The sequence below is a fragment of the Heloderma suspectum genome, chromosome 2 (assembly GCF_057233095.1).
Source record: "Heloderma suspectum isolate Gila_16-S chromosome 2, 16-S_ref, whole genome shotgun sequence".
In the NCBI taxonomy this organism is placed as follows: Eukaryota; Metazoa; Chordata; class Lepidosauria; order Squamata; family Helodermatidae; genus Heloderma; species Heloderma suspectum.
The window spans coordinates 72,054,348-72,080,552 of NC_139459.1; the positions used below are offsets into that span (position 1 = coordinate 72,054,348).

The 26,205-nt window shown below is 43.2% G+C and overlaps 1 protein-coding gene across 1 annotated transcript in view; it reads right to left on the minus strand.

The window, feature by feature from the left end:
• The window catches only part of TMEM232 (transmembrane protein 232), a 195,490-nt gene that overhangs the window by 46,239 nt on the left and 123,046 nt on the right, over window positions 1-26,205 (minus strand). The window contains exon 12 of the mRNA XM_084832088.1: window positions 8,841-9,088. Coding sequence (XP_084688214.1) covers window positions 8,841-9,088 — 248 coding nt within the window. The remainder of the gene's footprint in view (window positions 1-8,840; window positions 9,089-26,205) is intronic.

Sequence of the window (26,205 nt, forward strand, 5' to 3'; positions counted from 1 at the left end):
GTTGGGTTTGGGGTTCTTGTCCTTAATTTACTTATGAGGTGGCCATGGACTGTGCATGATTATCCTGTCTTTCATTGTACAATAATCTCTGTGGCAACCTGTAGCCTCTTCAGCTTCCCACACTTCAATTAAAGCTATCATGAGGAAGACATCATGACGTAATAACTCCCATGGGGCTTTTTCAGTTCAGGAAGTTCAGGTGGCCTGGGAGACTGAAGAACAATAAAAAGATGTGTAATAGAGAGAGAAAACACACACCACACCTTCAGCCACCTTGCAGTGATTAGGTAAGCTCAAAAACCAAAAGGAAATTCAAAATTCTGCCTCAGAAAAGTGAAACCTCAACATAGCTGATGCTATTGTCACTTGCATGAGCCATGCAACACACCAAAAACCCTTAGGAAAAAGGAAAGAACCTGTGCTACCTACAACCCCTGCCAACAGTGAGCCCTATCTGTGAGAAACTGGTGGAGAATTTCTCCTCTCTTAGGAGAAATTTGGTGAAATTGTTTCCCCAATTTATTTGCCCACAAGTAGGCTAGAGAATTTTGAGACGTCATTTGCGCACAGCTCTATTAAACATTCTCATGTATTAAGCACTGGACAGGAAAACAATACTGAGTGATGCAACTTGCCAAGGCCACTCAGTAAGACTACAATGACTGAGCAAGTCAGGTCTCTCATGTTCATTTTTTACACCCTGTACAATGGTTGTCCTTATCTCTGAGTCTTACTTGTTTCTGTTGCTGTATTGGACTCTGCTACCAGGTACAGCCCTTGCTTAACAAAAAGACACACACAAGGTCCTCTGCCTGAATATTTTTATCTGCTCCCACGCATCCACAAACATCGACTGAGATGCAAAGAAAGTGACAAGCTCTGGGTACTGCTCCCTGACCAAGAGTTAAAGACAATTCTCTTTACATTGATGCATGTTAAACAATTACTAATCTTAAATTGCAGCAACACTGCTGGAGAGGGATGTGGAGGCTGCTCAGGAAGATAAATGAATATGACAATTTATTAAAGATACATGGTTAGTGCTTGATACTGCTGTGCTCTCTTAGCAAGAAGCAATGGATTAGCGTGACTTTGAAAAGGGGAGACAAGTAATAGGGTGCCAAAGTGCAGGAGAGGATCTACAACATACAGAGCATTTCAGCTGGAAATGCGTGATGCTGACATGTCATCAGAATGAAGAAAAAATGCTTCACTTTAGAAGGAAGGAAGGAAGGTGACTGTTGTTTTTGCCATTTTTTTAATAGCTGGGTTTCACAGAGAGAACAAAAAAGTGTTCAGCAAAGGACACAGAAACAGCTTGGAGATATTTAGGCTGCAATCCTATACTTACTTCCAGTTGCATAGGATTGCATCTTCAGGAGGATAAACATATTGTAAACCTCACCCAGATCACACTAAACTCCAAGCAAAAGCAGTGAAGTCTATGGAGGGTAAATAAGGCTGCAATCCTATACCCACTTAAGCCCCAGTGAACACAATGAGATATACTTCTGAGTAGAAATGTGTAGGATTATGCTGTAATTCTGCTCTTACATGAGCTTTTACAAGTTCCTAGATGTTTTGTGCTATGGAGAGGGTTGAAGTTAAGTGGCCGAAGCCCTATCGGTTTTAATGAAAAGTATTCAGAACAGCATAGCTTTCCTTTAGGAACTAAGGTACAGTCAGTGGGCACAACCCAGAGAGTTCCCTAAGAAATGTGCCATATAATACAGGGAAGGTGCTGTTTAAAAACATACCTCTCTCGGCACATGGAGCTGGTCATGCAATCCTTTGAATGGAGGCCCATGTTTGAAAAGGCCTGAGCACCAAGGCTTTCAAGCAGGTTCATCTATTGCCAGATTTTCTGAAGAGCAGTTTACCAGGCAGAATGGAAGCTGAACATCTCTGAAAATGCAGGCTTTAGGTATCGCTTTGACAGAATGCCTGGGTGTATTAACAATTGAAAAAATCTAATTGAAATATCAGAGAGAGGAGGAGGAAAAGGAGTTCATGGAAATCTTCTCTTTATATTCCTAAATTCTATTGTGGCTTCTCTCCAGGAGACATATTCAATTACTATATCTGTATTTCAAGGGGGAAAAAAATATTCCAAGCACAGCCATCCAATTAAACAAATGGCCTATTAGGCATTCTAATGTCAAGGAATGGAAGCCAGTGTCTGAAAAGGCATATCTTGGAAGAAATGTGTCATTTGAACAATTGTTTCCAAACATCTCTTTCCTTCACCAATCTTATCTTTTCGTGAGACCTGAAGAGGCTTAATAAATCTGAACTGAAAAATGAACAGGCTTTGGGGAAGTAGCTAGAAGCAATGATGCAGTCATGTAAGGCTCCATTTAACAAGCAAGCAGGCTAAGAGAAAGGGAGAGCAAAGTCCATGGAAAGAACTGACCAAGAGCAGACACCTGGATTCCCACTGGACATGGACATCTTGCTTGCTGCTCTGCCTGCTTACAATACTTTTGCTCACAGATGCAATGCATGTACGGTAGGCTGGGATTCATTGGACTACTTTGGGCATGCTCAAGGATTTGGGCATATCCAATGGGACATCTAACTTTTCCCCCTTTGAAATAGCTCTCCCACTTCTCATCGCCACCCTAATGCAGGCTGCTCCTGAAACTCCCCTCAGTTTCAGAAGCACTTCACAAAGTGACATTGTGGGGCTGCTGTTTGACCTTAAAGCTCTTTTGGGTACACATGGCGCTTTGGATCCTGGCCATAATTATTGAAGCATTAGAGATTCTTCCATTTTCTCTCATGCTAGGAGAACAAGACAAGGTGACTCAGGCTAAGTAAGTTAAAGCCCCAACGTGCTTCACAAAAGTAACTTTCAGGAACAATTACTGTTCCTCCATTCATGTGCAGTAACTTACCACATTCATTCTCTTTCCAGTTCTTGCTATATCAGATGCCAGCGCTCTGAGGCAGTCTGTCAAATGGACATCACTAAGAGCTCAATAGTTTTGTTTTCCTTGAGAAAAAACACATGCATGTCTCCCATGCTGAACAACGAAACAGTAACAATCTGCCATAGGTGAAAATTGTCAAAGCCAATTATTACTTTATCCACCTCTAGACTGGACAAGTTTGCCCCAGCATAACTGGCATAACAGAAGTTACACTACAATCCACTCCTAATGCCTCTGAATTAAATCAGAGTGTTTCCATTGATAGAGGTTTCAGACTGTATCAGAGGTTTCAGTTGTTGTTCAGTCGTTAAGTCATGTCCGACTCTTCATGACCCCATGGACCATAGCACGCCAGGCCTTCCTGTCCTCCGCTCTCTCCCGGAGCGTGCTCAAGTTCATATTCATTGCATCGGTGATGCTATCTAGCAGTCTCATCCTCTGCTGTCCCCTTCTCCTTTTTGCCTTCAATCTTTCCCAGCATCAGGGTCTTTTCCAGTTTTCTCTTCGCATTAGGTGGCCAAAATATTTGAGCTTCAGTTTCAGTATCTGTCCTTCCAATGAGCAGTCAGGGTTGATTTCCTTTAGGATTGACTGTGATTTGACCTCCTTGCAGTCCAGGGGACTCGTAAGAGTCTTCTCCAGCACCACAGTTCGAAAACATCAATTCTTCAGTGCTCAGCCTTCCTTATAGTCCAGCTCTCACAGCCATACATTACTACTGAGAAAACCATAGCTTTGATAAGACAACTGGTAAAGTTATTTGTATCAGCCAGCAAAGCTTGAATTGTACTTTCTTTTGTTCTGACGATTAGCGCTCTATCATGCCGCACACATCTGACTTTGAAAAGAATGCATTTATTTATTTATTTATTTATTTATTGCATTTATATCCCGCCTTTTTTCCTCTTGCAAGGAACCCAAGGCAGCTTACATTATCCTCCTCCTCTCCATTTTATCCTCACAACAACAACCCTGTGAGGTAGGTTGGGCTGAGAGCCTGTGACTGGCCCAAAGTCACCCAGTGAGTTTCCATGGCTGAGTGGGGACTAGAGCCCAGCTCTCCCAGCTCCCAGTCGGTCACTCTCACCACTACACACTGGCTGTCATAACTCTGAAGTTATGAAGTTTGAATAACTACAGAGAGCATTTAATCAATGATCACACCCAAATATGGCTCTCTAGTGTTCACACTGAACAGCCATGTACCTCCACTTGATTTGGCAACAATGAATACATTGAATGAAATAAAATCAGATGCAAAAAGCTGTTATTCAATATGATGGATAACAAGCCATTGGGAACGCCTTCCTGTTCCACCATTTCACAGGGTCTGACTACAAAGTTGGCTTCATGCTAAAGCAGATGTAATTATGACCACAAGTAAAGCGCTTGCCTGTCTAGGTGTTCCACATGTCCCCCATCACATACAAACTCATTTGTTATATGACTCAGCCTATTTGCATGTAGAGTAATACACCACTGACACACCTACCAAGGCCACAGATCACTGGCATGTTAACTCTATGCACAAACAGGCCAATTCACAGGGTATGTGATTTATATGCACATGTTGAACATGTATCTGGGAAAGCACTTTACCAATGGCTACTGTCACATCTGTTTTTGGCCCCAAGATATTAGCATTATTGTTTTCTCTAGAGGTCATGTCTCAGTAAGAGCAATCAACACCAAATTAACAGGCTATGTCAGAGCCGCTGCTTATTAACTAGCAAACTCCATCTTCAATCTTAAAAGCTAATAAAGTAGCTCCTGACCTACAGTATTGGCCCAAACATCAAAATCTGAAGGAAAGACAAAGTGAAATGAGCCTACTAAAGCATAATCATTCCACAGATAAGGCTCAAGGTCTGCATATGGAAAACTTTTCTCCAGACACTTAGAAAAACAAACAGTGGCAAGACAGGCAGGGAATCATGAGATGGGACTAAGAAACAAGGCACTGCTGTATTCAGATTAGGTATTTGACCTGAGCAGATGTTTCTTATTTCCCCCTAGGTTGCTGGAAGGAGTCACAGATTGTAGCAGCCGGTATTCTAGTCTTGGGATCTGAAAGGCAGGGTTGACTGTAAAAATAATCACTGGGAAGAATTCACTGGGCTGAAGTGCGGAAATCTGAGTGAGTGGGAGAACTTTTCCAGAATATTGGTCATAGAAACCCCAGTCACATTTTAGTCAAGCCTGGCACAATGTAAAAAGCAAAACAAAAACCAGTGCCATATCCATTACTGGATTTGCTCACCCATGCTGGAGTTGTGTAGCATTTAGCAAAGAAAAAAGAAAGAGGGGGGAGTTTAATATTGTGTCGCAAATGGTGGAGGGGTGTGTGTGTGTGTCATATCATGGGCACTGTCCAGTGGGCTTGGATTCTGAAAACTATGGGTTGGATCCCAATTTAAGCTGGATCGACTGCATTGATGGAAGTGGACTTCACCACCCCCTCCTTCCAATGGCAGCCCCTCATGCCCCCTGAAAATGCTACACAGAGAGCTGGTTTGCATGAGACAAGGGTGGATAATAAGCCATAGTGGCTTGTTAACCACCCTGTGCATACTGGTCACATGCAGGGTATTTAATAAACCATGGTGGCTTGTTAACCACCCAGCGAGTGCCAGTCATGTGCTGGCCCACTTTATATAATTACCCTTGCGGAGTACATCTTTTCATGCTGTGTGAACCCAGCAAGGGTGGGTGGCTGGGGTGGTTAACAAACCAGAAACCTAGAACAGGCCATGGAGTCTGGGTGGTTTGTTAACCACTCCAGCCACCCACCCTTGGAGGGTTCAGACGTCATGACAAGTTGCACCTAGCAAGGGTAATTAGGTCAATCAAGTGACACATGATCGGCAAGCACGGGGGCTGGTTAACAAGCCACCATGGCTTATTAACCACCCTCGTGTCATGTGAACCAGGTCAGTGAGTCAGGGGACCCTGCTGAAGGGGGGGGGTGTTGAAATGTGTTGGGGAGAGGGATCCCCCAAAATCAGGTGGAGGGACCTTCCATACATGGAGCCCTTCCTCTTGCAGAAGGCTGATACTGGATCCAAGCCTATGAATGGAAGGAAGCTCAAGCACTTTCGCTCCTTCTCCCTCTGCTTCAACCCTCTGGGCCCCTTCAAAAGCCTCTCTGGAAAGCCAGGATACCTCTTTAATGGTGTGGGAAGAGCTCACCAGGAGAATGGGTGAAGGGGGAATTGGCCAAAATTGTGTGGAAGCACCTTGCACAAAGTGCCTCCATCTGATTTTGACCAATTCCCTTCTTCCACTGTGGCCCCTGACCCTCTGGAAAGGCTTCTCAGGAGGAGTGGGGGAGAACATGGAAGTCCCTTCAGTGATCATCCTTCCACTAATGTTTCTCAGGATCCAAGCCATTTTTTTCAAGTGTTGAGAAAATATGATATCCCAGCCACAAAAGTGCTTCCTAAGTGAAGACATCTGGATCTCGATCACTGACTAAATAAACACTGTTCAAAGTTAACCCTAAAATAACCTCATTACCCAGAAGGCTGGTGGGGAAGGAGAAGCAGTAGGACAGAAAGGGAATCCAAAGAAGCTTGAACCTGTGACAGTATTACTGACACCAAATTGTGCCTGCACAAAAATGTACCATGCCAGAAATGAGGGGATGAAACAGGATTTCTAGATGCATGATGTAACGAAGAGTGTAAGCCACACTATGTTCAAAGTGAAAGGATTAACAAGCAGGGTTTTTTTTTGGGGGGGGGAATAAGAAGACTAGTATAAAGGCTTGATGCATATTGCAGTATTTTGTAATTTGAGGGATGCCTCATGAACAGAATGTCTCAGCGCAATTCTTTGGCAGAGGCTTACTGTTTTTCCTAGCTTATAGTGTAATTAATCAGGGGAAAGGGGGAATCAGAAAGTTAATATGTCTTTCACTTCACTGAGAAGGCAGTCAAAGCCTATGAAATACAGCAATCTCATCTCCCATTTCATATAGGCAATTTCCCTTCTTTTCCATATTCCCAGGTATTGCATTTCGTAACAGCTAACCTGGAGTATATTTTAAAATGCATCTTACTTCTTCATTAAGACATTATTAGAGCACTAATGACAGCTAGACCACTGGGCCAGATACTCATTTGCTGTAAATAAGTATAATTCTATTGGCTTCTCCTGGGTTTTCTCTACACAGTTTATTTGCATAGTAGGCAGGATCTCCAGCTGGCATATAAAAATCACCATGGCCAAAAGAGAACACAGCTAAAACACGTGTGTCAGGAGTGCTTTAGGAGGTTGCTAAAGAGCACCATAGGGGCAACCAACACAGAAGGGAGGAGAGGTGTTGCTGGGTGGGTGAGAGACAGAGAGAGAATACGAGAATATACATACACATACACACGTTTTGCCTATTGACACATGTTAATATCTGACTCCAAGAGACGACATTTATTTTATATTTAACTATCTCATCTCCTTCCTTTCTCCTTCCTATTATTCACTGTTGGTCTATCAGATGTTTCCTGAAGAAAAGCACAGGCTGTCAAGAATATTGATGGCTGTGTGAGAACATTTTTTAAGTCCTCAGGTCATATTGCACTATTCTGTCTGATGCTAAACTCTGCATCCATTTTTCAGTCAATTCTTTCATAAGCCAAAGGGCATAATACAGGAACATATATGATGTGTATATTTCAGAGGTGGCCCTACAGAATGACTAAGCGACTGAGGTGTGAACTAGGAAGTTGTTCATTCAAATCTTGCTTCTGCCATGATCTGACTGTGTGGCCTTAGGTAGGCCTCAGCCTCAGTCTTCCACTTGCAATATGGGGATAATAATACTGACCTATCTTACAGTGTTGTTGTTGTAAGAATTACAGTGGTAATGGATGTGAAGTGTTCTGAAACACTCTAAAGGGCTATAAAAATGCTAAGCATTACTATTGTGCAACCTTCAACATATATTGTGTTACAGGCATAGAGAATGATCCAATCCACCACTGTATCCTCCCTAGCCTCTCTCGTGGGTGCTACTCCATGCATGTAGCTAATGGCTTGATCATTCACGGTAGTCAGGATGGCTCATTAAGCTGACCATTGGCTACTCCGGGCTTCTAGAATGTGTCATATTCTCCATCTAGTGCCAGCCTTGCAAGGAGAGCTACAGGGGACAGTTTTTACAGTCTGAACATGGGAGGAGAGAGAAAGAAAATGCAGCTTTTGAGATCTGGAGGCCTCTGGCTGAATCTCTAGGTTCCCGGAGCACTGTGGTCTTACTGCTTGCTGTGTGTTTGATTCTGCACTGCTGTAGAGCATGCAGAGTTGCATATTTCTAAAGGAACAGATATTACAAAAATGCCCAACTCCCCCAAATGAAACAGACCTTGTAAAGCTGCCCAGGAAATCAGAACCAAACTACATGTGATACTGCATGCTAAAACACACTGTAATGTGTTTCAGCATGCAGTGTAAAGCACACTGAACCTCTGTTTGGGGACATTGCAAACATGCAGAGTTGGGCCGTGAAGGCTTCCTTTGGACCCTCTGTATATGTATCTCATTTTCCTTTGATTACCAGTTTCCTTTTCTGGGAGCTGACTTGCTAGAGCACCTGACTCAAAAGAAATTCAAAACACTTTAATCTTATGACATTGCCATGCCAGATGTTTCCTTATTGAAAGGGTTATTTTTAAACTCAGTAATCATGTAGCCAGGTGAAATGACAGAGAGAGAAGTGTGCTTTGATGCAAAGCAGACAAATGACTGTTTCATCCAAAAGATCTGATCCAGATAGATTCATTTCCTTCCAAATAATTTTTACCCAACATGATCAGACAAGGGAATGAAGGATGCAGGAAGGATTAAAAGAATATTAAAACAAATGACATAACACTATATAAGTGACATGAAGACCTAGAAAATTAGTACCTTAAAGAGAGGCGTTTGGCTTTCTTCTCCTTAACAGTCAGCTCCGATTCTCGATGTGGCATTGAGAATGGCTTCCGTACTGGCTGCCGTGGTAAGGGGATGTCTGGACCAATGGGTGGCAAGAAATGATGGCACATCGCAGTGGCAACTCTCCATCCAATGTACTGGGAAGAAGAGACATCTCTGGGACTCGATGGACCTTTCCCTTTGGATGCAAGGAAGGGGTTTGTGGAGCCTTTGCCCTCAACCTAAGGAATGAACAGAAAGAAAAAAACAAGCATGCCACTGCCTGAAACAAGGTAATGACAGAACCAAGCTGGACTATAATCTATCTACGGAGGGAATTACAAATAAGGCACTCTCCAGTTCATTTCCACTCTCCATAGCTCACTTTGATTTACTGATCCTGCTACAGTCAGGACATCTGCAAATAAGGTTGTGAACGAGATGATGAAAATAAGCTGACACATAATTTCCCTTCTTTGGAAACAGACTCCTTTTAATTTCAAGTGGTAATAATTGAAATGCTAATGACATCATGCTTTTTAAAAAATTATGTAGGAATGTTAAGGGATTTGGAACACTCTCACAAACAGGCATTTTCAAAGCTATTAGGCCAGATTTGATGCATATACCTTCAAACCCAAGGTGTAATTTTGACTGGTTTGTAGTAATTATATGGCACCTTAATAATACTTTGAGACAGAGTATCTGCTTGCAGTAGTGGCAAAATGTCGTGTTTTGAGATGTTATGCTGGTGCGGTCATTCATATTCCCCAACGTTTGGTGCTGGCACAGCATATTTTAGGATCAATCTTTTTTTTTATTTTTTTGAGAAATGCTTGAACCATTTATTCCCACTAAAACCCTTGGTTGTGGTTATTACTGCTTCCTTCTTTTCAGGCTGGTGAATTGAGCTGAGAAACCTCAAGTATGACATCTGTGTACATACAGACCTGTGCGCACACAGATCTCTTATGGTTGTGTAATAATTAATTCCAATTAATTAATTATATTATATTATATTATATTACATTACATTACATTACATTTCTATACCACTCAATAGCTTAAGCTCTCTGGACAATTCACAACAATTAGAAACCATAAATACAACATAAGATACCATATAAACGTTTAACAATTTAAAACTACAGTATAAAACAAAAATAACAAAATAAAATCTAGCAGCAATACAAAGATTTAAAATACAGAATCAGATTTAAAACAACAGAACTAAAAGACAAAAATGCCTGGGAAAATGAGGTCTTCACCTGGCACCAAAAAGAGTACAACATAGGTGCCAGGCAAGCCTTTCTGGGAAGCTCATTTCACAACCAGGGTGGCACAATAGAAAAGGCCCTCTTCTTACAAGCCACCCACCTCACTTCCTTTGGCAGGACCCCCCGGAGAAGGATTGCTGAGGATGATCTTAGGACTGGTCATATATATGGGCAGGTACATATGAGAGGAGACGTTCCTTCAGGTAACCTGGTCCCAAGCCATTTAGGGCTTTGGATGTTAATACCAGCACTTTGAATCAGGCCCAGAAATGGACTGGCAGCAAGTACAGATGAAATAGTACTAGCATAATATGATCACATTGACCAGTCCCTGTTAGCAATCTCACTGCCCTATTTTGGACCAGCTGGAGTTTCCAGACTATTTTCAAAGGCAGCCCCATGTATAAATGCATTGAAGTAATCCAAGCAAGAGGTTACCAGGCCATGGATAACTGTAGCTAGGCTATCACTGTCCAGATAATGACTTAGTTGGCATATCAACCTAAGCTGATAAAAGGTGCTCTATGCCACCAAGTCCACCTGTGCCTCTTGTGACAATGCTGGATCCAGGAGCACCCCGAAACTATGAACCTCATCCTTTAGGGGGAGTGCAACTCCCTCCAGAACAGGTTGAACATCACTTAGCTGGCCAAATGAACCACCTATTAAAAGTACCTCTGTCTTGTCTGGACCGAGTCTCAGTTTAACGACTCTCATCCAGTCACTTACTATGCCTACGCACTTATTCAGAATAGCCACTGCCTCACCTGGATTTGATGAAAAGAGATAGTGCCCCACATATTTATGACACCTCAGTCCACATCTCTGGATAACCTCCCCCAGCATTTTTTTTAAATGTTGAACAACATGGGGGATAGGATAGAGCCCTGTAGAACCCCATAGCATAGCTGCCAAGGCACAGAGCAATAATTCCCCAGCACCCCAGCCATCCCCAGGATGGCTTCTGGAATTGGCCATCCAAGATGGAGTGGAACCACTGCAATGCAGTGTCTCCAACTCCCAACCCAGAAAACCTACCCAGAAGGATACCATGAGAAGTCCAAGAAAATCAACAGGGTCACACTTCCCCTGTCCCTCTCTCAGCAAAGGTCATCCCACAGGGCAACCAAAGCAGTTTCCATTCCAAAACCAGCCCTGAAGCCCAATTGAAATGTGTCTAGATAATCTGTTTCATTCAAGAGTGCCTGGAGTTAACCAGCAACCACCCACTCAAGCACCTTGCCGTGGAACAGGATGTTGGCTACTAGCCTACACTTATTAACATAATCTGGATCCAGGTTAGGCTTTTCAGGAGTGGCCTAATTACTACCTCATTTAAGGAGGCCAGCACCACTCCCTCTTTCAAGGAGGAATTTACAACTTCCTGAACCCAGCCAGATATCTCCTCCTATTAGATTTAATAAGCCATGAAGTGCAAGGGTCAAGCACACAGCTGGTTGTCCAGTCTGGGCCAAGCAACTTGTTTGCATCCTCAGCCCTCAACAACTAGAACTCATCCAATAAAACTACATGTGTACAAAGGAATGCACATGGAGGTCTACTTCCTCCTTTCAGATAAATGGGGAAGCTGTTGTGGTTGTGTAACACTCCATGTCTATAGAACAGTTCTGGTTCCTTAGTGGGGGATCCGGCTGAAAACACTGAATCAGGCTGAGTCCTTGGCTTGATTTGGATGCATGCTAACAACTAATTCCAGTTTTCTATTTAATGATTATGTGTAAGGATGGTCTGAAGAAGCTTGATGCAATAACCACTCCAAAGTTAAGCAGGCCTGGCCTTGGCTACTACCTAGAAGATAGGGTGGCCATGGGAATGATCCCATGGCATTGGGCCACTAGCACTATTTACATTACACTAGTAGAAATCAGTGCTTGCACGACATCAACAGCACTTGCTAGTGTGACAGATTTCCCAGGAAATCTGTCACATTAAGCACTACTGACATTACATGCACATTGGTTTCTGCTAGCGCAACATAAATAGCACCAGTGGAATTTGGCCCAACACCATTGGATCCTTTCCCCATGTGCCCTACTTTGCAGGGGACAGTCCTCTGTTTGAAGGGCTGTCTAGTCCAAGTCCAGTTTAAAGATAAAGAACCATAAGAAGGTTAGAGATATTTTTAAATATGTTCAGCAGTATATAAATCTATTCAATAAAAATTAATGAATGAATAAATAAATTTTTAAAAGGGAGAGCAGGGGCCTCTGAAGTTGCTAAACAGCAGTTAGCACCTGGTCACAGTCTTCCTCATTATGGTGAGATGTACTATATTTCTATTTCTATTTCTGTGTACAGATGCACATTAAGCATGACTTTCTAAATGAACATCTATACGTATACATTAGTATATGCACATTTATGCAAATCAGTGTCCTCTTTGGGGGGATTAATTTCTTCTTTTTTGCTGATATGTTAAGTAGCCACCCTACTGGATCACTGGAGAACATCCATGCACACTGCTTTGAGTTCCTCTTCAGAGGAAGACTGGGATACAAATGTCATAAATAAAAACATGTTCACAAGGGTAGAGAATTCCATCAATCCAGTGGGCAAGGGAACGTCTGTGTACCTGATTTACACATTCGGAGTCACAGGTTGCAATCAGGATTGGGGCAGCTGTTACTATTTTTACAAAAAAAAGGAATACAATATTTAATAGTGCTTTCGATGTGCTGAACCATCGTAAAACTTTGAAAATCCACTGGTCTTAGAGTGGTTTACCTGTTCATTTAATTACTGGATGTATTTAATTACTTTTTCCTGTAAATGAAGACATCCTCTGAGATGCCCACAAGGCTTTTGCGGGGGGGGGGGGGAATCTGGTTACAATAATTGAAGTTATTAGCTTCAAAGTGTCATGCAATGTCATAATCAGCCACATGCTTATGCTTATAATGCAATTGTTCTTTTTTGAAAGTAAATTGGATATTGAATCCTGTCAATTTGGTTTTAAAGTATCAGTGACAACTGGTGAATACAGTCAATCTTTAAGCAACCCTTTACAAGTTAGTCAGACTTCATTTTATATGCCTATTAATCCTTGGAACAGCACACAGATGGAACAAGAGATGCTTAAAAAAAACCTGAATGTCAAACGTATTTTTCATAGTATTAATGAGATCTGATTCAGTGTAGCATGTTTATTAATGTCATTATGCAGATACACTGTGTAGATACCCACTTTTTTAATTGGCCAGATGTAGTAACATTTCATTCCAGGGCCTCACACTTTTAAACCTTGCTATAGCAACTTCTGTTCAGTTGTGACTGTCTTATATTCTCTTTAAAACCTGCTTTTCGGGGTTTTAAGTGATCTCTGCAAAAAGAACCCAACCCTCATTCCTGGCTTAGACATGTATGTTCAGCTTTACATCTCCACAGCATAATTTATGTGTTTTTAAAAATGGAAGAGAGGAAAACCCCACGAACTTCGCATTCATATGCTCAAAACAACATTTCAGATTTCATCTCCTTCTAAGGCACACTTTAAACTTTATATCTCCTTCTAAGGCACACTTCAATCCTGAATTCATCCATGTAGGTTTAGGTGCCAGACTAAGATCCAGCTGGGAAACAGGTGGCGGTAGTTTGGGGTGAGGAGAATCCTTACTAAAAGCACTGGGATAGGGATGTACAAAAGTCACTTACCTTGAACGAAATTTGATTCGCGGTGGGGGGGAGGCGCTCCGTCCCTCCCCCCGAAATTCTGGCGGGGGGGAGGCGCTCCGTCCCTCCCCCCGAAATTCTGGCCGGGGGGGAGGCGCTCCGTCCCTCCACCCCCGAATCCTGGCCGGCCGGGCTGCAAATGGCAGCGGCCGTAGCCGCCGCCGTTTGTGTTCCTGCAGTCAGCCATGATAGGCTACGTAAATGTTTACGTAGCCTATCACGGCTGAGTAAAAAAAAAAAACCGTGTGTACGCATTTGCGTTCCTTATTTTGGCACGTCTAGTCTACGTAAACATTTACGTAGACTACGGCGAAAATAAGGGGAACGCAAATAGCGTAGACACTACACTATTTTCATTCCCCTTATTTTCGCCGTAGTCTATGTAAATGTTTACGTAGACTAGACGTGCCAAAATATAGAATATATATTTTCTATAATATTTCTATAATATAATATTCTATATCTATACAGAATATTTCTATATAGAAATATAGAAATAAATAAATAAAATAAGGAATGCAAATGGCGGCGCCCATGGGCACCGCCATTTGCATACGCGCGGTTGTTGTTTTTCTTACTCAGTCGTGATAGGCTACATAAACATTTATGTAGCCTATCACGGTATTTTTTTAAAATATAGCCGTGATAGGCTACGTAAATCTTTACATAGCCTATCACGTTTTTTTGGTTGTTGTTTTTTTTTTTACTGGAAATGGCGGCAGCGGCAGCCAGTCAGAAGACCGGCCGCCGCCGCCGCCGCCGCCACCGAACCGCCGCCACCGCCAGGAGGATTCGCCCAAGGTAAGTCCCGTCCCGGGGGGGGGGGCAGACCGTTTCGCCACCAATTTTGGGGGGCCAAATGCGCTGGCATTCGGCCTCCCCGAGATTCGTGGTGAAATTCTCTGACATCCCTAGCGCTGACAGGAGTTCCTGCTGGTAGGTAAGTCTTCTGGTAGCCCAGAACAGGGGAGAAGGAAACGATGCAGGCAGCAGGTACTTAATAAGTGTCTGGGGTTGAGGAATTAAAAGACACAGGCATCATGAGACTGTTTGAGGCAGCTCCACAAATGAGAATGGTTTATCAGAATATGCAACCTGAGGTAAATAAATGCAAAATTGTTAATTTTACCACCCTCTGATAAAGATGAAATTGCAAAAAGTAAGATAAAAACTGACCCCAAAGGACAGCTCACATGTTACTTAATCCAACTCAAATGCAAACAAGAGTACCAAATTTAATGTCACCACACACACACACACACACACACACCCTATAGATGTTGTATCAGTTACCTAATACATATGTGGAGAACAAAATCACAGATATTTGCACAGCTGGTCAAACATGATGTTTCACATAGTTTTCCTGGTGTGGGCATTACATATGCTGGAAAAAGTAACTCCCAAAGTCACTTTGTCCACAGGAAGGACTCAGTGGCACAGTGTGCTACCTCCACAGAGCTTCCCATCATAGAAACATAAGTCTAACATGCTGTCTCCTCCAACAGTGGTCTTACATAGCACAACCATCCCTTCATGTCACACAATTCAAACAGCTCTGTGCCCTCCTTCCCCCCTGTACTGTCATAGATAATTGCACTTCTGACATTTCTGTTGGATGCCCCCTCAATTCTCTATGGAAGGATTTTTTTTTGAGGGGGGTGTCCAATTAAATTCCAGGATCAAAGTTTCAGACTGCATTCTTACATGCATATATTCATATCAAGTCGCACATGCGAAACAACTATCACAATATTACCTCAACTGTTTTCAAAGAAGGCAAGTGATGGAACATTGAATACTGTAAGTGCCCGTCGATCTTAATAGCTGTATTTGTCCCACAGAACAAGAAATAAAGACAAGTGAAGTGACAGTTTTTACTGGGCCAACTCAGGGCCTATTGGACAGTTTATAGTGAGATGAATGCCCAATTGTTACACATCTGTTACCTTGGATCCAGATATCTTTCCTCAAGGTAATATGCCTGTTGCAGGCATATCATGTTTTCCCAATGCACAAACTGCAATGTGTTGTCACTGGGAAAATGTGGATCTTCCATCAGAGAGCATATTTGGCACTATGGATAGGAATGTGCCTGATCTCGTCTGATCTCAGAAGCTAAGCAGGGTCAGCCCTGGTTAGTACTTGGATGGGAGACTGCCTGAGAATCAGGCTTTCTGCACTGAGCAGGGGGTTGGACTCGATGGTCTTGTAGGCCCCTTCCAACCCTATGATTCTGTGAGAGAAAACATGATATTCAAGCTTGTTGAGCTTCTTCATTTTCCATGTAAATGCTTGTCTCACTTTGTTCTCACTCCTAGTTGCAAGTGTCTTTTTGGGGGGGAGCAAAAAAAGGACTTTTTCAAGCATGCACCCCAAATGTGCATTTTCCCCATAGGCTAAAGCATAAAAATGGGAAATGCATATGGGGGGGAGGATGTGCATTTTTGATGTGTGCAAGTGCGCACTTTCAACTGTGAATGCAAGCTCAGGAAATCGTGAAAATGTCCTGAGAATTACGCTCTTGCTCGCATTCAGGGTTGCGAACTAGGGGTGTCAGAGAATTTCTCGCCGGAACTTCGGGGGGCCGAGTGCCAACGTATTCGGACCCCCGAAGTAGTTTCGGGGAGAAATTCTCCGCACCCCCCCGCACCCCTCCCGGGATGGGACTTACCTTTCCCGAATGTCGCTCCCGGTGGTGGGTCGCAGTGGCGGTTTGGCAGGGCTTTGACAGGGGCGGGGGCGGCAGCCGGTCTTTTGACCGGCTGCCGCCGCTGCCATTCCAAGAAAAGTAAAAAAAAAAAAAAAACCGCCCCCGTGATAGGCTACGTGACGATTAACGTAGCCTATCACGGCTAGATTTGCAAAGTCAGCCGTGATAGGCTACGTAAATCGTCACGTAGCCTATCACAGCTGACTTTGGAAATCTAGCCGTGATAGGCTACGTAAATCGTCACGTAGCCTATCACGGGGTCTTTTTTTTTTTTTTTACTTTTTGTTTCGCGGCCGGGGAGACAGGGCGCTTCTCCCCGGCCTGAATTTCTGCCGGGCGAGGCGGGAAGCCTCCCCCCCGGCCTGAATTTCAGCCGGGCGAGGCGGGAAGCCTCCCCCCCTTCGCCTGAACTTCAGGGGGGAAAGCGAAGCGCCTCCCCCCACCGCGAAGGCAAGCTGCGAAAAGGTAAGTAACTTTCGTACATCCCTACCCAGCACACGTGGAGCCCATCTTGCAATCACCTGCCCGTCCTGAGGAGGTTGTGTACCATCTTTGGAGCCTGAGGACTAGCCCAGAAACAACAACAGAGCCATAGTCTTTCCAGTGCCATCAGAGTCAATGGCTGCTAAAACTTGGAAGGACCCATTAACTGTTAAGAGGTTTCTCCCAACAAAGGCAAAACTAGCCACCCAAACTGAAATCTAACCTTATTTAAGTCTCAATCTAGAACTGTCTGCTGTTTAAGCAACATTTCAGTCTGCTTATGTTGGTGTCTGCCACTTGGAGGTGTCCAGGTTGGTACCTTGAGCCTGAATTCTTGCCTTGAATTGTGACTCATAAGGGAAATCCTGCTTGGGCCAAAAAACTCACCAGTCTGTGGCCACCATCTGGAACAGAACAGTTTCCTTCCAGGGGTCCATGAGAGGGTTCTACCCTTAAAGGCAACCCATTTTTTAAACAAAATAATCTCAATGCTCTTCTTTCCATCAAGATCGTGGACATCCACAACACGACAGCCTCAACACATCATTCTAAATTGTTCTCAACTATTTGGATGGGGAGTGGGAAACATTGATGGTGAGTGTAACATCTAGATGAGCTCTCATACTACTAAGGTAAAGTGAATTTATGCAGAATATCCATGCAGTGCTCCCTCATTATCCTCAGCACAATGCTGGTGAGAGTGGCCACTTATGTATCTCCAAAAGAGAGGAGAAGCACCACACACACAAAAGAGGAGGAAAAGAAAGGACAAAGATTTACAGAAAATTGGCAGATGCTGGTTTATAGGTATAGATGCAGATTCAGAAAGAATTACTATAATTTAAATAGAAATACAATACATCTCAGGGCCACGGTGGCTTAGTGGTTAAGACGCTGAACTGCAGACCGGAAGGTCGGCAGGACAGCAGTTCGAGACCCGAGTGCCGCGTGACGGAGTGAGCTCCTGTCTTCAGTCCCAGCTCCTGCCAACCTAGCAGTTCGAAAGCAAGAAATTGCAAGTAGATAAATAGGCACCGCTTTGGCGGGAAAGGTAACAGTGTTCTGTGCACTTTGGTGTTCAGTCATGCCAGCCACATGACCATGGAAGCGTCTTCGGACAGCGCTGGCTCTTTGGCTTAGAAATGGAGATGAGCGCCACACCCTAGAGTCGGACACGACTGGTTGGGGACACCTTTACCTTTACCTTTTTACAATACATCTCACCATGACCATAACGGGGAAGATTGTGACAAAATGACCTGGGGGCCTGCTCAGTCTGATGTCCAGCTTCTAACTGTGGATGGCCAGTTCAAGGCCCCTGCAGCTCTCCCTACTTATGGTTCTTTATCTTTCAACCAGACTTGAACTGGACAGCCCTTCAAATAGAGGACGCCTTCAAACAGAGAACTGTCCTTGGATAGCCCTTCAAATCGAGGACAGTCCTCTGTAAAATAGGACACATGGCCACCTTAATGCAGGCACACGTGTTGGGGAGAACAGGGCCAACAGTCATAAATGAGGATCACTAACTCTAAGAGAGCATTTGCATCATTTCTGTGCATAGAAAGTCAATGGAACTATTCCCAACATGGAGAACTCACAGATGGTGCTCTGTAGAAAAGTGGGCAAAAAGATGGCAAGCAGGCATATTCCTTATGGAAAGAGACCATACCAGAATGCTGCTGCTCTGAGCTTTGTAGCCAAAACAAGATGAGCTATAGCACAGGGAACCACTTAAGAACTAATCCAACTGTCATCCACCAGCAGCATCAAGAAATCAGAGAACATTATCTGCAGCAAAGCTGTATTCTGCTGAGGACTGTGGCCTCTCCCTTTGCATATTCCTTTATTATGACAGAATATAAAACTAAAAATGACTGACATGAGTTGTCTTTGAGATGAGCTATTCTCTCAAACTATAGAGAAAACCATGAACATAATGTGCAGACCACATGAGACTAGCTCATTCTCTACTTGGAATTCTATTTGTTATTGCATCCATTTTTTTTTTAACAACCAACCACCACTGTAATATAATTCAGTAGTGGCCAAAAAAGAAAGGATGAGAGTGAAAAGGTTTACTTAAAAAGGAGCTCCATATAATAGGAAGAACAGAAGGTCAAAGGTGTAAAAAATGAACTCTCACACTCAAGAAGAAATGTGAGATGATTTTTAAAATCTTTGTCAGTGCTTCATGTTTTGTGAGGCAGATGGCAGAAAGCACTTAGAGACGATGATTCGTCTTCAGTGTGCGAGCATATGCTTTAGGATTGCTCACAGAGCGTCATTCTTATTCCCAGTCTCCCAGGAACCATCACTAACTAAGCACATTTATTAGGCTATTACAACTAGGTGACAAATGTCTGGTTTGTTTGTTTTTTTCTGTCTTACTGGGTCTAAAGAGATAGGCTAGCCATTTTACATAAAAAGGGTCCCTAATTAATTATTCCAGGGTTCTTTTCTTCACTCTCAGCTCAGTTCAGCTTCTGGTAACCCTTAGTTATGAAACACATTAGAGACTGGGGGGAGTTAATTCAAGATACCAATCCAGCATGTGAACGCTGGCAAGGAACTCAAACTAATATATTCAAATTTGTATCTCAAAATATAGAATTTCCTTCAGAAATACCCTAGTTCCACTGCATACCAAACACCATGGAATTGTTACAGGTTCAAAAATGGAGGGAATCACATTTTCCCTTATACAAACTCATGAACAAAAGGACATAAGGTGAGATCTGGACTATGTTCGTTCCTCTTAGTTCCCATTGAAATCAATGGGACTTACATCAAGTCATAACTAAATTTTCAGATTGATTTAAATGGAACCTAACAACTCACTTCCAGCTAAATTAAGCTGGTTTTTGTGGACTCTGCTCAGGTGTTTCTGATTTGTTATTGTTTCTGTCCCTGTGAAATGTCTCTGATTTGTTATTGTTTTACTGTTGCATTGTATTGTACTTGTGGCATGTTAGAATGGAGAGTGGTTTTAAAATACTTTTTAATAAATAAATTTAATAAATAAAATATCTTAGTTTGGATCCAATCCATAGTTAAGAGGGCATTATTCTTAGAAGACCTTAGCAATTATGATGGGGAATAGAGGAAGAGGGGGAGGAGAAACAGTGCTTCAGGTCAAATGGAAATCCCAGTATCTTGATGTAAGCCTGGAAGATTATAGGTAACAATGTATACTGCTGGTACAATGTGCTCCCAGTACATTCTCTACCAGCTTCAACCTCCAAATAGTGTTCAAAAATCACAGCAGTGTATCGGCGGCATTTTGCGGCAGAGCAGTCTGCGATGCTAGAGGGGGAGGGTTACAGTGCAAAATGGAGAGACATTTAGTTGTGATATAAAGCAAGGCCCTTTTTGGAACATTTGCATCTTGTACAACAAGTCAATTAAAAGCCAATTTGGGTAAAAAGTCTGATCTTTGAACAGCGCACTTCTTACTGTTGAGTCATTTGCTGTGTCTTGTGTTCGCCTGGGCATTCGAGCTTTGCTGCCCCTGTGCCTCAGCTCCCACAGCCCTGCTGTTTTTCCGAATGAGGAACATGCCAGAGCATATTTCTATTGCTTTGTGGCACTTGTTAGTACACTACTTCAGGATCTTAGCTAGTATCATGTGATATTCTCACTCATTCAACCCTGTAATAGTAACTGGTGTTCCAATTTGTAGGGTTAGCATAACCCTATATATAGCACATAGGTAATGAGGAAAGAACTGGCCACGCTTTTTAAACTGAAAACCACAGTGTTTCGATTACATTACAGCTTCTAGACCAGCCTTATGGGCAGCTCCACCTAAAGCCATTGCACCAACCCATGAAGCTACCCATGCATGGACCACAGTGGTCAAGCTATCTCTGTCCAGGAATGGCTGTAGCTGTCTTTTCACCAGAGCTGGTAAAAGGTACTCCTAGCCATCCAAGACATCTGTGCCTCCAGTCATGATGGACTTTTAATTATTATCTCAAAGCCAATTCTGACAGGATTTTTTGTTATCGGGTGTAGATACTCAATGTAATATGTGCCTCACATCATTTGTGAATAACATACATGCATTTAAACTTCCACTCCTGGGGTGTTTAAATTTATGAGAGCCATATCCTTCTCTAATCAGAGAGTCTGTATTCTGCTGAGGAAAGAACAGTAGTTTAAACAGACATGCACCATCCACATGTGCCCACATGCAAAATATTCCCATGACAAATGGTCCCTCGAGGGTTACTCCCTGCCAGTTACTCCCTACTATTGTCCACAGGCTTGCTTGAACATAGCTCAGGTATGGCTGGAGTCACTGCTCTAATTTACCAGGCACTGAACAATAATCTTCAAGAGAGGTGAAAAATAATTATAAAAATAAACAACCACCAGAGAAATTAGTGGGGGGGGGGGAAATAAGCCTTCTGTTTCATTAACCAAATTAAGTCTGAAATGCTGTATTATCACAGCTCAATATCCACAAAATTTAATTACTTAGAGCAGCTTAATTTCACCGTATACTGTTGAAGGATATGCAGACCTGATTTCAATCCTTTGCACGTGTCTGAGGCGCAATGACCGGTAAGAAGGCATATTTTTTTACTCTGGAAAAATGTCCTCCATTGTGCTGAGAGGAAAGCACTCATTAAAATGCTGAACACACCTATGCTAAAGGAGAGTTAAGAGCATTCAAAAAGGGCTCTCAGCTCACAGAGGGTCGGTCCAAATATCATGTTTTGGATGCTGGGAAAATGAGGCTCTTACAAGAAAAGCACTTCCTTGAGGAAAGATATCTATGCATCCCCTGCAGGAAATGAGTTACAAATGCTCTTTTATTGCACCATAAATGGATTGTTTAGAAAGGGGCCTAAGTTAAGTGGCTATGTTTTCAGCTTTTTCAGCTTTCATGAATCCCTGCTATTCATTTTATGCTACTGATCAAGTTAAGGTGTTTTTTTAAATCAAGCAGCCATCACATAGTAAAGTTACGTTGCTGTGCAGAATTTTAAAGAAAGGAAAGGTTGGTATCAGGCATGATAGCATTCTCTCCTTCAACGTGCATCCAGCTGTTACAGCGGGGCTTTGAATACTTCGATATAACTTGGAATAATTTGGCTGAATAACTGGTAAGAAACTTAACTAATGTTACAGCACCATACCTCTTCTGTAAACCTGCCCACATTGCAGCACACAATCTGGATTGAGATGCACCTATAAGCAAATTCAGACTGATTATTACCAACCTTATAATATTTTTGAAATGTTCGGTTAATTATTCCCTTCCCACCCCTGACTTCATATTTTATTTTGATTCTGCAATATTGATCACAGGCTGAAGTCCTAAGCTCATTTACATTGAAGCTCATTTACATTATATCAATGAGGCTTACTTCCATGTAAGTATGTTTAAGATCAGCGTGTTGGACTGGGAGCCGGGAGATCCGGGTTCTAGTCCCCACTCACCCATGGAAGCTCACTGAGTGACTTTGGGCCAGTCACAGACTCTCAGCCCAATCTACCTCACAGGGTTCTTGTTGTGAGAATAAAATGGAGGAAGAGGAAGATTATGTACACCGCCTTGGGTTCCTTCAGGAGGAAAAAGGGCAGGACATAAACGTAACATAACATAACAGATCAAGGTCTGAGTCTGGATTTTCTCCTTTTCTCTTAGACTGAAATATTGCAGCAGGGGCAGCTACTGATGAAAACAGTAACCCATGTCTTGTTCCCACACTCTAGGGATCCTCAGAGTGTGCCTCATTGCCCCACATATGACAGCCAACAAGATGGAGTGGGTGCAGGGAAACTCACAGTGTGATGTGGGAAAGGGATATATGGAAATTCTGTTTTCAGAAGCATCCACACCCCCACCTCCCCATCTGCATTATCATCTAGCTCCAGTCTCCAGTATTGGCACTAATGTGTGTTTTTCTAGGTTACCAGACATGTTCCCAGTTACCATAAAGAGATAAAACCACTGTCAATATTAGTTATGTTTTCTTGCCCAAGGCATTTCCATGTTTATGTTAGAATTCACTTGTCCTGGTTTGCATGACAAAACAACTTGCCATAGCTGATCAGCTATGGTAGGTTGTTGTGTTGTGCAAACCCAGCACAGTTTCTGCGGGGTGGCTTATTTTTCCACAAACAAATCACCCTGGGAACCCATGACTTGTTTTGGGGTTGTTCATACCCATGGCGGCTTCTTGTGCTGTCCGAAGCCAGCAGGGCAATTTCATCATGGGGTGTCAGGAATGGCTAGAGAGCCACCTGGCAAGAGCAGCAAAAATAGCTGCCACTTCTTGCAATTTTGTGAATACTGCCACCATCCTCCCTCATCCCTTCTCAGTGCCCTCCATCCTGTCCTTTTAAAAACAGAGGAGAAAGGACACCAGAGAGTGTCCCAAATGCGGCTGCTACTGTTTAATATATATGAGAATATATATTCTCAGTTCTGTGCAAGTGTGCAGGAGCGAATATCCACTGCTAGGAAATTTGCATAAATTTCCCCTCCATTTTACTGTTCTGCCATGAGATTTGTACAATTTCCCCCTCCATTTTACAAATTCGCCATGAAACTTGCATGTCTTTACCAGTCCCACTCACTCTCTGTAACCCATAGGTATAGGTGACAGCTAGCAGCAGAGACTGGTGGAGGGAAGCAACAAGCAGATAGGGGGAGGGGGCAAAAGTGGCTGGAGGTGACAGGAGAGGAGCTTTAGGGGAGGATGTTCTTACTTCACGTTGAAGCAGCCTTAAAAAAAAAAAAAAGGTGTTTGATAGCAACGGAGTTGCCAAAATGGAGGACATTGAAAAGAGGGATATACAGGTAAGCCTGAGTAAATATATTGTGCAAAAGAGCAAGTATGCCCCCCCCCAAAATTAACCTTGCGAACACATTCCCACATTCATAAGGGCTCAGAAAATTATTTCCTTTTTGATATCTGATGCAGGGGAGGGAGGGACTGAAAGTGGCTGGCAGCTGCAAGAGAAAAGGAGCTTTAGTGGCAGGTGTTCTTACTTTCATGTAACATGAGGCAGCTTTTTTTTTTTAAGTGTTTGCTAACAAGGGAAGTGCCAAAATGGAGGATTAAATTGATAAGGACATTGATTGACAAGAAGGAGATATCGGTATACTGGGCTAAATATCGGAGAGGTGGTCTTGCGCTTTTGCATAAGACCCCAAAAGTTTGTGAAACCGTTACCATGTTCATAGGGGGTCAGAAAATTAATTAAATTGGGCAACCTGATGTGTGTCTGGGGGGGGCAGGTGTTTCCCTTGGGTGCCAGTAACCCCAGCAGACCAACTACAGAAAGTATGCTGACAGGGGAACAGAGGAAATGAGGAGTTCTGCCACAAAGCCACCTGGGATATACTCCAGAGCCAGTGGAAGAACTGAGGAGGAAAACAAGCCACCTGATCGTCAGTCAGGTTAGTGAGCCAACAACCAACTGGCTTACTCTCGAAGAAGGCTTAGCATGACATGCAAACCCGACTAGTGTATTTCATCTTACATATAGATAAATATAGATATATAAACTGGTATATCATATTATACAGAAAATAGCTACATAAGCTATGGAAAAAGACACTGGAAATAGGTTTTCTAATCTTGCAAAATCCAACTGGTGTAGAAAAAATCTAGTTACATCTTCTCTATTTATTCAGAACAGCATATTCTTCTAATTGTTACTAGCAGACTGACTCCTTTCTATGTTGCAGTATATACCAGCATGTGCTCAGCTGGATTCCACTGAACTGCTGCTTTAAAACCTCCTAAATGTTATGAAATTTATGACTCAAAATGCAAACAATTCAGAATGGATGAGCTCTGGCTTGCCCCCTTTCCTTAGGAGGATTTTCTTTATTTAGGAGTTACACAGTCCTGATACACTGACGCATTTCAAAGGGCCTTTTAAATGTTAAATATGCATATGAATATTCGCTAGTGCTGCTCAGATTCAAGATTTTGGTGTACCAGAGTAAGAAATTTGTTAGAGAGGCATGCCATTTTCAACCTCTGTCTTCGTGCATGTGAGTGCGTGTAATCAATATATATGCTGTAAGGCAGTAGAAAAGGAGGAACTAGAAAGAACCAGATCCAAAACCAGCAAGGAAGAATTACACCCCTGTCACAATAAGTTTATAGTTCTATTGTTAATAAATCTAAGGGTTTTTGCTGAGAAAATCTCATTCAGGTTATCACATCCATTTGTCAGACAAGACATAAAAGGCAAGAGAATGAGGAAGTGCTGGCCAATTGGCCTTAGCGCTGATGCCCAACCCAAACTTCCCATATCGCATGGACTGGCAGAGAGAAGACATCACCCTCCTTTCTGGCCTAATCAAGACATACATTAGGAAGAGTCAGGAAGAACATAGGAAGCTGCCTTATACTGAACCAGACCCTTGGTTCATCTAGCCCAGTATTGTTGGCACTGACTGGCAGAAGCTGTCCAGAATTTTTCCTGCCCTATCTGGAGATGCTGGGAATCGAACCTGGGACCTTCTGCATGCAAAGTAGGTGCTCTACCAGTGAGCCACAACCCCTCCCTAAGCTTTCAAGAAGGTTTCACTTCCCTTGGCAACTGCTTATACCAGGGGTGGAGAAACTCTTTCAGGGCCAAATTCAATTTCAGATAAGCTCTGAGGGGCCACATTGCAGTACTGGGTCAGGCTGAAGGTGAAGAGGACAGGGCCACAGACAGAAGGGATGGGGCGAAAAATACAAAACAAAACGAAATACCAGCATATTGTAGCTTAAAGCTCTAACTGCTAATAACTAAGCCTTAGGGAGAGACATTTCAACCTTTTAGAATGGGGAAAAACTGCAAAAATGCTGGGAAATCACAAAACCACTGGTTGTTGGGGCAAGGTGGCATGGCCTTCTGGGGAACCCTGGAGGGCCAGGCTCAGACCCAGGAGAGCTGGGTGAGCCTTCTCATGAAGCAGGGTGAGGCACCTGTATCAGGCGGAGGAGTGGGAGCAGTGGCGAATCGCAGTACTACCCCCACCCCAAGGGCCTGCCACCTCTGCCTCGTTGCCTCCAGCAGGTGCTCGGGGGAGTTCCACCAGCTGCTCTCCTGCTGTGGCATTTGCCACAGCAAGACAGCAGCCAGCAGGGCTCTCTGAAGCAGCCACCCACCCTGTTTCACTTGTGGCATGCCCCTGCCTGCCTTTGCCACCGCCATATCAGCTCTATGGAGA